A 12454-nucleotide genomic window follows, 5' to 3' on the forward strand; every position below is an offset into this window, starting at 1 on the left:
GGCCTTAATGAAGGGCGCAGAGCGGTAAGGCATGATGTTTTATAAAACACCAGAGCCGGGGTGAGGTTGAACATTCAGGCGGAGACCCTATCCACTGCTTATCTGCGAAGGTAAGACGTCACAATCGGGCAAAACATGCGTTTCATATACTTTGAAGCAGGTTTGGCCGTTTTCCCCTGCTTGGTCCACGAACGTGTTTCACAACATCCCGACCGTGTACTATTTGTTTGTTTTCAGCAAAAGAAATGTCGGAAACTATCGCCGCCGTGGATCCGTCGATCACAACTTTGCGGTAACACTGATCTGTCGAAACCAAGGGCTGATGACCATGAAAATCCGATCACCATGATATCGACGATGATGGACGATGACCATGATATCGAAACCATGAACCAAACCCAACCACTAGTCTCATTTCGCCCGGCCAAGTGCTCCCATGTGTTTGCCACCTCCGTTTTTGTGTGCGTTTTAACCTATGAGTAGACCTACGGGCAAGGCCCTAGAACAACCTGACGGGTATAATTTGTTACGCATGGCCCGCAAGGTATAGACCGAGTGTCAGGGCTATTTATTTGCACTAGAAGTAATATTGCGCATAATAAAAGACCACAGGGTTTTCCAAAAAACATAATGGACATTATATATATATATATATATATATATATATATATATATATATATATATATAATTCTATGGTGCATGCTTTAATACCAAACACTTTCATGGCTGAAAGCTTTACATTTTTACCAATCGAGTTAAAATGTTACTAGTCCGGTAACATTTTAACCGGATATATCTAACCTATTTAACTGGATATATATACATATACATAAATATATATATATATATATATATATATATATATATATATATATATATGTGTGTCCATATATGTGTATGTATATATTATATTTTGAAACATATCTATCGTTCATGTGTTAATACCACATACCTTTAAAGGCTGAAAGCTTTACATTTTTACAAATCCAGTTAACATGTTACTAGTCCGGTATGTTTGCATTGTTACTAGCACGACGTAGCCGTGCGTTGCTCTGAAGAGACGGCTCACCTGATGTGCCAGGTGGCACTGGGCGCACAGGAAGTGGGCGCAGTCCGCGCAGCGTGCCTCGGCCCGCTGGCCCGTGCGGCAGCTGGAGCACAGCGCCGAGTCCTCGCGGATCAGCTGCATGTCGCGCAGGTTCTGTGTCACGTGGTCCAACGGCAGGGCGGCGGCGCCCCGTTCGCCCAGTCGCGTGCTCTCCTGGCAGCGACGGCACGAGACCGTGCCGCTCTCGTCCTCGTCCTCCTCGTGCTGTCGCTGCAGGCACGCCTCGCAGAAGGCATGCAGGCAGCGCAGCAGGCGTGGGCTGGTGAAGCCCTCACTGCCGGACAGCGTGACGCGGCCGTTACGGCGGCGGTCGGGACCGCTCAGCGGTCATACCGTATAAATCAACAGGCAGACCGCGCAGCCTCAACGCGCGGAACAAATCGCTTCTATCAACGACCGCGCACAGCAAGATCCACTAGTGGGACGCCATCATCCTACGTTTCGTCAACAAATGTGAGCTGGCGCGCCACATGCAGCCACTTGATCCAGATGAGCCCGGCCCAGTTTCCCCCCTTCCACGGCGCTTGCTGACCGGCAGATGGAGCACACGAGCTCGGCTGCCTCGTCCTCCAGCGGCTCCAGCCGTTGATCGTCGCCCACCAGCGTGGCGTCCAGATCGAGGAAGGAGTCAAGCGCCGCCATAGCTGTCGGTGCGGGCCTCGCCAGTGGGCCGGGGCGCGGCTCACATCACACCAGCTGGCCGTCCGGGCGTCGTCTGACAACATTCACACACGACAAGCGCATCAATCAGAGAGCGGCCACATACCCCTCGCTGTGCGCCACTGCACAAAACAATGATCTGAGCCACTGCACACAACGATGGTTGAAAAACAAACATTTGACTGTCATATAAAACAGGCGCTGATCACACACAAAACAAAATTGTCAGGCAATTTTGTATGTCACCATCCCGGACCTGAGCGATCGCAAAACTGAACATATGACTTTCAGTTCCATGACCTCATTTCCATGTGCCTATGGTATTTTAAGTGTCTGGAATGAATAATTTTTGTTGTTCTCGTCACAAAAAAACACTTGACACAAACTCGTTCCCGATTTAAAACAATGACAACAGTCCCTCTGAATTCACGGTTGCGTGTAATCGAGGCACATCGGGGCATAACGTGCTCTCAGCGTAACTCATTCTGAAGACAAGTCATTTGATCAGCGATGTTGTCAGTTCAGAGGGAGACGAAAACAATGATCACAGAAAACTAGACGCAGGATCTCTTTGCATTCGCATGGCCTGGTGATTGTGAGTTTAGGGAACGTCGACTGCAAATGGCCCTCCGGTGCCCATTTGGCACGCCCTTAATCACATGGAAAGTTAACACCTGTTATCGTTAATTCCGGCACGTCCCCAGTCTTGCTCCTGTTCGGAAAATGCCCCCCCCCCCCCCCCCCCCCGGTCCAAATTGGCAGATAGCCAACTGTTCATCAAGGGTTCATCAAACGGCGCAAGGGGACCTCTGACCGATATTTCAGGTCATGGCCCTAAGGGTCGCGATCCTTCATGTGACCTACAACCAAACCTTCGGTCCCTTATGCCCTCTAACTGGGTCTTTGACCGTCGGTTCCGGTCGGCCGCCCGGGTCTTCGGGCCTCATCAAACGCTTCCTTTGGTCGGCTTGGGGCCATTGCGAGCACATGACCCTCTGTTAGATGCTGTGGACAGCTGACAGATTCAAAGGCCCAGTGTAAATCACCGGCTCCGGCTTTGTAGCTGATGGCGAGTGGGCTCTCATGTCCACACCGACATGGAGCTCACTGTGCGGTACTAGTGGTGCCTGACCGACATATAGACCCATATCGACTCAGGGGGTCCCCGATCAGCGTAAAGGGCCCTCTGACTGGCATTTGAGGGCCACGTCCCCGTAGGCCGGGGCCCCTAATCAAGGCCCTGCCAACCCTTCGAGCCCTTACACCTTCCAATCGTGGCCTCGATCGTCGGGCACGGTGGGCTGCCCAGGCTCTTCGGGCCTCCTCGAGCACTGTCTCTGGCCGACTCTGGGGCCCTCGCCAACACAGGGTCCCCTTAGGCGCTTTACATTAGCTGGGGCCCCAGTGCCCTGATGGACGCTGGGGCCCCGACCAATGTAAGTCGCTGGCTTCGGTTTTGCCTTTGCTGGGGAAATGGGCCCTCAGGCCTAGGCAGCCACGGAGCCAACTGTGCGTTACTGGTGGCGTCTGACCGACATATAGGCTCTTATCGATGCAAGGGGCCCCTGATCAATGCGGAGGACCCTGTGACTAGCATTAGAGTGCCCGTCCTCCGACCTCCGACCGGCCTTTCAGGCCCTTTCAGCCCTCAACCAAATCGGGCTCTTAATCGTAGGTCTCGGGGGTCTGAAGGGACCGTGGAACCTAAGGGAGAGGGAAGTGTCCCCTGTGTCCACCCTGGCTGCGCTACTGCGCAGGCCCGCAATGTGCGCGATAAAATAACTTAAAGAGGTTCCTAACCCGTAGCACCTGACAACGACCCTTAGCAAATTGTACCGTCGTTATGGCGACGGCGGTTGCGGCAACTCCAGTTGTCGTGGACTCGGGATACACTCTGAGGCTGTCTAGAGTGGAAGAAGCATGTTGCTGTTACAGAGCGTTGACAGCGTAATTTGAACTCGAAAATGAGCCAAATTTATTTCCTTATCATATCTTGATGGCGCTGCAGTGGCAGCACCATCACTGGCCTCACAATGGATCCGCAGGGAATCCCGCCTCGTTTCGCCAGAATGGCAGTTGGAATACACCCCTCGGTGGAACGGAATGACTCTTCAGCCCTTGACCGGGAACAATAATGCGCCCCTAGTGTTCTTCTGAAGGGGGAACTTTGCTCGGACAGAAATAAGGTATCCCATTAGTGATTAAGAGAGTGGGTCGAAAGTAGTTCAAAAACGCAGAAGGCCATTCCATGTTTGCCTGAGAACGTTCATTCCATCGCAAAATCGACTGATGAAACGAATCACTTAAAAAGGTTTGAGCCTGTGCGCCCGCAATCTAGCGAGCAGAGACATGGATGCCCCGGGTATCAGTCTCCATAAAACGAGACGGTGCTGGCCGCTGCAAACAACACCAGACGGCGGGCGCGGTGCGCGCGAAATCGACCGTCGTCAAATGGTCGTTCCGAATGTCTTCCAAACTAAATTCGCACCGTTTCAAGATAAGACGGGCACATCATCTTCACAACTTTGAGTAGTCCTCTGGACAGGTGAACAGCTACATCAATACCAAAATAGAGATTCTACCTTCCCTCTTCCGGTTCTACCACCCGATTCCCGCACACCTTCGCGGTACTGTAAGGGCCTATCCGATGGTCTCAATCCAAAAATCGCATAAGCAAAATGTACGCCCGGATTACATTCTAAACGCACGGTTTCATCGCCTACGACATCCAGCTAGTTTTGCTGATGCCTCACCATTTTCGTGCACCCGTTGGCTACGGCTTACTTTCAGCCGCGGGGTCGACGTTGTGAGACCTATGCAGACTGCAACGCCTTGCGAAGGGGGTTTTGTTGCTAAGATTTGTGAGCGCGCATGCCCAAACTACGTTGTACAATTGCATCACTTATCGATTCTGACTAAATGTTGAACATTGCCAAAAAAAAAACCTACTGCCAGTGCCAGCATAAACATACTGCCAGTGTGTCAGTATAGGCCATATGACACTCTGCCTGAAAACCCAAGTGAGCTTCGAAAAGAGCCACCATACAACACCATAGGGGTGAAATTACAGACAATGCATGTTTCGTTGAATTCGCCGGACAATAGCATAACGTTTGGACATCTTTTTTCCCTAGAAAGTGTTTCAAGCTTGTGTAGTATTATTACACAAGCCTTATCACACATGTGTGTTGAAGAGATCACAGAGTACACATGTTGGGAAAGGTGAAACAAATCAAAGTATTCCTTTTTTATTGGTGATCACGGAGTCAAATGAGATCTCTCCCTGAAGAGCATACAATACAAATAGAGATTTTTAGTTGTTAACAAGGACTTCGAGAAACTTGAATCACTGATCAAATTGGACCTGTATGATCTAACGATAATTGAGCAGGATGAAAAGTGGCACGCTTCCTTTAAAACTCTACCCACCCCCATCGTGTTTTACAGCTACATCACACTTGTGCATTCCAGTTGAGATTTCAGAGATCTGAGTTAAGCAAATTTTTTTTGAATGATCCAACCAGCCACAACATTTTCTTGATGGACAGTCTTGCATCTCATATGATTCCCATGTTTGGATGTGGGAAGGACATTGATAATAAACATATGTTACCATGGAACATATTTAGCATCTGGCTACAGATAGGGACAGTGACTCTCACTTGTGGCCACAACCACCAGGAGATAGGAGCTCAATGCCCACCTAGTTTTGCAACATGTGACATGCAGCCAAAATTTTCCATTACAATTACCAATTTCTGGGATGATGGTTACATACTGCCAGTGCAATAACAATTATTTGAATGGAAAGGAAAATTAACAACTAACTGATGAAAGTGCCATGTTAATAGATGCAATGATGCAATGCTTTGAATGCAATGCTTAATGGATGCAATGCTTTCAGTCATGCAAAGTGCAGCATAAGTTTTTAGCAGTCAGATGGCTGGTTCTTAGTGTAATAAGACAAGAGCATCTTGTTTATGACCAAAAAAGTAGAGGACTCACTCACATGGCACAAGGCCACACAGGTAAGACACAACTGCAAGTGGGCATAGTCGGGTGGGTGACGGGTGAGTAAGTGATAACTGCCAGCGAACCTGTTGCTTAGCAATACAAATTATTCTGAAATGCTGCCCCAGAATCCCTAACCGATCCTTCTGCACTCTTATCAGCTTTCTGTGAAATTTCTAGCAACCCAGAAATGACCAAGCTCAGAGCAAAATGAGCAGATGCCTTAAAAACTGATCAAAAGAATGGTCAGAGAGCTATATCCAAATTTCCAAGGATGCATAGAGTCAAAGTTAGTTGTTAATCCCTCAGAGCCTGTCCTCTGACTGCGTAACAATGATGACTGACAAGCCATATTTCCCTGCACTTCTCACAAATTGGTTAAGACAGTAATACATGCATTCATAATAAAACATAACACCAGGTCTGTACAATTTCATAAACATATCCTACTTTGTAAAGCCACATAAAGATACTTTATCCAGTTTATAACCCTGATAACCCAGGGTAGCCTTTTGTCCCCACTGCCTAAATGGAACTGTTAAGGTAATGAAATGTACTGGTTTGATTGCATGCAATCACCCTACATTCATTAGCATTTGCATTTTTGGTTTGATAATATAATATAAATAATATTAATAAAATAAATAGCCTATCATGTATAGCATTCAGGGTATGCAGACATGGATTTGCAAGTGGAGAGCAGTGATATGCTGCCAGAGCATACATAATGCTGGTGTTCTTTACAGTTTGTTTCCTGATACTCCACATTTCATTGGAAATAATTCCATAGAGAGAAAACTAAACAGAACTGTGTTCTCCATGGGCAGAACACATCCAGTACTCATGCCCCCCCCCCCCTTCACATCCTTGCCTCCATGAGACAAAGCTGGTGCAAAGATCCCCATTCTCATCACCATCACTATATTGTGCTGAGTCTGGCACCTTGAGCACAATGTACACTTTTGTAGCCTCCTCTCTCCAGCCCACATCAATATTAAGCATTTAAGGCCAGAGGTTCATAACAAATGCAGGCCCAGAAGTGTCACATTTACACATGCTTTCAGAGAACATTAATACAATATGTGGAAGAGATAAGGGGAAAAGATTTCAACATAGCATGTCTTACAAATCTGATATGACCCTACTAGCTCATAAACTTGTGAAAGATTTTGTGCAACTATGCAGAACCCAACCAAGTCATCTGCATGTGCTCTCAATTATCATATTGGTCTCACATTGGCAGTTTTGGGCTTGTAACACTGTCACACAACTGCCTGAAAGTATTCATGACATTCATCCTTGCATAATCAAACACAACAGACATGTTACTTGATGTAAACTAGGTGGGTGACAATTGTGGGCCAGTCTCTATTTATTGCAATCAAAGGGCACCAAATCATTTTAGATGAAATAGCTTGAAGTATTGAAAAATAAATTGTGCATCTGCTGGTACTAAAATCCTATGGGTTTTATCTAGACACAGTTAATAAATACTATCATAGGAAGGGTAAGGTAATACCCAATACCAATACACCAGCAATACTCAAGTAACCACCCTTGATGTGTCAACATTGTTTTGCAAGTGTGCAACAAATCCATCCACTATGTTGGGCACTTTGCACACACCAGAACACTTAACCTTGTGCATCTGTGTGATAAGCTTAATCCAGGCCAAAATCCTATTAATTTTCAGATTATTTTCACACAAAAACCTGTTTGTGAGCATGCTTGCCTGAGCTTCCCTTTCAAACATCTAAGTTCCCTCATCCACTACCTCAGGATGTGCTAAAATTGCCATGACAGTGCACCAAACTATGAGCACTCAGATATAATGTAAACATGATCTGAAATTGACACCTTGACATTGCTGTTATTGTGGACATGTCCAGAAAATCATGTATTTGTACAGCCTCAGTTTCATATAAGTAGATTACAGTGGTAGAGACATGTAACCTCAGTCAAATCTCCGCATTATACACAATTATTTATGAATATTTATCAACACTGTGCACTTAAAGGTCATCTCAAGTTTAGGATGAATGCTCAACTTAAAAAACCTGCCAAGTCAACCACAATTCGCAATGACAATACATGGCAAGGACTACATACCTAACAGCATGTTAACATAAATTCATTAATAACCAGAGTATGCGCTTACCTGCAGGCTGCTTTATTTCAATGGGCTGGAAATTTCCCCCAGGCAGATGGAAGCAAGCTAGCTACAGTGGCGCAATTCACAGCACCAATTTATTTGCCCTTCACGGCCCTGTTCAACCGTATCTACAAGGTTTACTGCGTCCTTGGTTGGCGCAAATTACCCGTATTCCACGCCACTTATGATGACAACACCGCGGAGAACTCGGATAAGACCTCACGCCCCCACATCCCACTGCACCTGCGCGTCATATGTATCCGGAAGTGGGGTGAACCTGGCATCCAGTATTTTCATATACCAGCAATACCAGTCAGTGTAAAATCATTGACTTGCTCGTTCACAGCTCGTTGATTTTTATTGCTGTTGAACTCAAGGATCAGAGCAGAGAAAAGGGATAACTGTTGCATAGAGCGCAAAATCAGACATCCAATAAAACCATAAATTTTATGCAGTTTGCTGAGATATGCATGTGGACATTCATCAATAACATACCAGAATTTAGATCAATGTGGGAGGCTGCATGCACCGGGAGCTCCATGTTTGTTGCTGAGCCAGTGAGACCAGGGAAGTCGTATCCAAATTTAAGATGGGGCAGACTTTCTGAAGGGGCCCGCAAACCAATGGGCCCCTATATTTCAGCACAGGCGAGTAGCTAAAGCCTTGGCAAGGGAGAGACACATGGTTGACAAAAGGCCTCCAGATAGTAAAAGTCCTCCGCCTCCCAACCGATAAATCATCGAATATGACCCACGTCTGGGAAATATGTGTTTTTGATGTCTTTTGTTTTTATCTTTTTTACTGGAATAGACACGAGAAGTTACCCAGCGAGATTAATTCTGCCTGAATTCTATAATCAATGAACTGAAGAAGTTGTGCCTTAAACGGCTACATGGAACAAATCACCGGCGCTCTTCGTTTTACGATGGTACCTTGAACTTTTCCTAAACCGACAGAACTCTTAAGTTTTGACAGAACATTATCTGGGTTGGGCAGATAGATTATGAACTCCACGAATGTAAATTGCGTATCGAAATGGGTCAACGGTTTGCATCCGAAGGCCGATCCGAAGGCCCTTAGAGGGATACAGCTTATGACATAGGTCCCCTCCCTGACGCGGGAGACCTGACCTGCGCAGGCCGCAGTTGATCCCGGTTAGGCGTATGAACGCTCACTCACGCAACGACATTCCTGATCGCCGCAGGTGGTCCAATAACTGGCACATAGACCCCAGTTCGGGCCTAACGGGCCCGAACTGGAGTTGGGATGGAGGGCCCACCATTCGGTAATCGAGACCCTCATTGGCACAAGACCCTCCCATTTGCCTCAATGTGAACAATTATGATAAGCTGTCATGTTTCCTGTTTTTGTCACGGGGGCCGACCAACGCAAGAGGCCTCTGTCATTCGGGGTTCCGTTCCCGTCCCTGTTGAGCACATCTTTCTCTGACAGATTCGAAGCCCCTTGTTGACACAACATACCTTGTTCGGCACTATGGACCACTGAACGATACAGGAACCCCATATCGTTACAGGGGCTCCGGCCAATGTAAATTGCGGACCCGGCCGTGCCCCTGCTTGGAAAATGGGCCCCCAGAGCACAGACCGACACGGAGCCGACTGTGTGGTGTTGGTGAACCCTGGCCGAAACAGAGGATTGCTCCCTCTCTCTCTCTCTCTCTCTCTCTCTCTCTCTCTCTCTCTCTCTCTCTCTCTCTCTCTCTCTCTCTCTCTCTCTCTCTCTCTCTCTCTCTCTCTCTCTCTCTCTCTCTCTCTCTCTCTCTCTCTCTCTCTCTCTCTCTCTCTCTCTCTCTCCCTCTCTCTCTCTTGCAAGAGGTTCTTTAACTGACATTTGAGATGGCTGCCCTACGATCGGGGGTCCTCAACGTGGCCCACAGCCAGGCCTTAGCCTTCCGATTAGGCTCTTGATCTGTGGTCTCAAGTGACCATCAGCCCTTGTCGCCCCCCCCCCCCCCCCTAAACACCGCCCCTGACCGACTCGGGCCACTTGCCGCCACACGACCCCTGTTAGGCACTGTAGCCCCTGACCGACACAGGATCCCCTCATTGTGTCAGGGGCCCCAAACATTGCAAACCGTGGGCGTTCCTTTTTGGGAAATGGGTCTCAAGGGCCCAGACGGACATGGAGCCGACTGTTTGGCTCCGCGTCGAGACCCTATATAAAAGAAATAAGGAACCCTTATAATAGGGACCTGAAAGAAGTCCTCTTACTTGACTTGTAGGTCATGCACTACGTTGGGGGCCGGGTCCGAGTCAAATCGGGCCCTTGGTCTTTGGCCCCGAGGTGCCCTCCGGTCCCTCTTTGGGCCTTCTCAAACAACGCCTGTGACCGACTAAGGGCCACCAGCCTACACATGACTCTATGTTATGCACGGTAGGCCTTGACCGAAAAAGGGCCCCAACCAGTGTTTCAGGGATCCAGACCAACGCAAATGGTGGCCCTCGATCTTGCTCCTGCTTGGAAAATGAGCCCGAAGGTCTCTGGCCGAGTTAGACGTTGGTACTGTCTCAGGGGTCCTCAAACGATACAGGAGGACTTCTGACTGATATCTGAAGTCACTACCCTACGAACCGCGATTCTTTATTTGATCTATAGCCAATCCTCTGGGCCTTTATGCCCTCCAACTTGGCCTTTGATAGTCTGTTCCGTTGGGCCGCCCGGGCCCCTCTTCGGCTTCGTCGAACGCTGCCGTTGGCCTCCTCGGGGTCCCTTGCGAGCACAGGACCTTCTGTTAGGTGCTGTGGGCTCCTGACAGATACATGGGTATCGACCAGTGTAAATCGCTTGCCCCGACTTTGAAGCTGTTACCGCAGGCCGGCCCCCCGAACAAGACACCGATCAGCCCGTCGTGCTCTTAAACCATCCAATCGAGTCTTTGATTGTCGGGCCCGGCGGGTCCTCCAGCGTCTTCGGACCTCCTCGAATACTGGTTCATGCCGACTTGGGGCCCTTTGCCAGCATATGTCCCCCCCCCTCCCCCTAGAAACTGTGAGCCCCCGGCCAATGTAAATCGCTGACTCCGGCCTTGTCGGTGCTTGGGAAATAGACCTTCACACTCGTGCCGCCATGGAGCGGACTGTGCGTTACGGATGGTGTGTGATCCGACGTATAGGCACTTATACACTCAAGGGGCCCCTGAACAGCGCGCAGGGCCCTCTGCCTGGCGTTGGAGTACCCGGTCCTGCGGGCCGAGGCCACCGAAGACGACCTCCGACCGGCCTTTCGGGTCCTCCGGCCCCTCAAATCAGTTCCTTAGTCCTAGATACCGAGGGGCTCTTCGCCCCTCAGAACCTAAGCGAGGGCACCTGCCTCCGCGCCCCCTCCCCTCTGCCTGCGCTACTGTTTCAGAAGCAGAAGCCGAAGTCGATTCTAGAGCTTCCAAATACTGCCAAATCATCAAATATTGGTGACAGAAAAAAGCTCGGCTGTGCTACTGTGTTGTGCGGTGGGTGTGCGAACGTAGGTCCTCTCCCGATTAGTGATAGCTTATGCTGGGGCTAAGATGACGGCCAATCCCCATCTCCATTCTGAGTCTATGATGGCATCATCCCCTCCCAGGGTTTTACTGGCCTGAGAGGGAATGTTCTCAGGCCTAAGAGACAAAATTTATCATGTCTGGACTTGACCTGAGCAATTTCTGAGCATGAAAAATAACACTTTCCGGACCTAACGTGGACCATTTCCGATATTTTTCAGACGAGGGGCCATTCCGGGCCTAAAAGATTGGAGATACCTTTTCGGCGCATGAGGTGCTTGGTTGATCAGCCTAAAACGGATGGTCTCCTGATTAATAAGGGCCATTTTGAGTCTGCTATGGCCCTTTTCAGGCCTGAGAGGGCCCTTTCTGAACCTATCACGGGACTCTTCCCAACCAAAAAGGGGCCCTTGTTGGGTCTACGATGGCCGCTTCATGATTGGAGATGGGTCATTTCAAGGCTTAGACCATCATGACCGTTTCTTATCAGGAAATGGACTATTTTTAGACCTGAGATGGGCCCATCATAAACTGAACACTGGCTGAGGACAGTGGAGGGGGAGGGGGGGGGGGGCACTGGTGGAACACATGTCCCCTCTTTGGCCCAGACGGGCCTTTAGGGCCCTTCGGGACCGGCGATCAAGGGCCCGACTATGGAGGGGAGGGGGGGGGGGGGCAAAGACATTGCCAGAGGCCGTATCAAGAGATCCCGGCCCGCAAATATCCATCAGAGGGCCTGTTACGCCGATTGAGGGACCCTGGAGGCAATGAGGGCCCGCCAGTCGTTCCGCGACCACGAACTTCGAACAGTTCGCTCCGTGGCGGCCCAGGGCCGTCCCGAGGCCCGCAATTGCCAGTCAGAGCACTCTTTGAATTCGTCGGGGTCTCTAAGGCAATGAAGGAACGCTGTGTTGGTCAGGTAGTCTAACAGTACGTCTAACAGGAGGTCTATGTTGGCACGGGCACCAAGTCGGCCATGGTTCCATTTTATGAATAGAGACAGGAACGTGACCCCAAATGTCAGGG

The 12454-nt window shown here is 49.1% G+C and overlaps 1 protein-coding gene across 1 annotated transcript in view; it reads right to left on the minus strand.

Annotated features, from left to right (window-relative positions):
• The window catches only part of mei-P26 (E3 ubiquitin-protein ligase meiotic P26), a 30405-nt gene extending 22216 nt beyond the window's left edge, over positions 1–8189 (minus strand). The window contains exons 1-3 of the mRNA XM_037217709.1: positions 7939–8189; positions 1642–1824; positions 1071–1383 (exon numbers count right to left, since the gene is read on the minus strand). Coding sequence (XP_037073604.1) covers positions 1071–1383; positions 1642–1751 — 423 coding nt within the window. The 5' untranslated portion in view covers positions 1752–1824; positions 7939–8189. The remainder of the gene's footprint in view (positions 1–1070; positions 1384–1641; positions 1825–7938) is intronic.
• Between the last annotated feature and the right edge of the window lie 4265 nt (positions 8190–12454).

The sequence above is a fragment of the Pollicipes pollicipes genome, unplaced genomic scaffold (genome assembly GCF_011947565.3).
Source record: "Pollicipes pollicipes isolate AB1234 unplaced genomic scaffold, Ppol_2.1 Scaffold_4002;HRSCAF=4701_pilon_pilon_pilon, whole genome shotgun sequence".
Taxonomy (NCBI): Eukaryota; Metazoa; Arthropoda; class Thecostraca; order Pollicipedomorpha; family Pollicipedidae; genus Pollicipes; species Pollicipes pollicipes.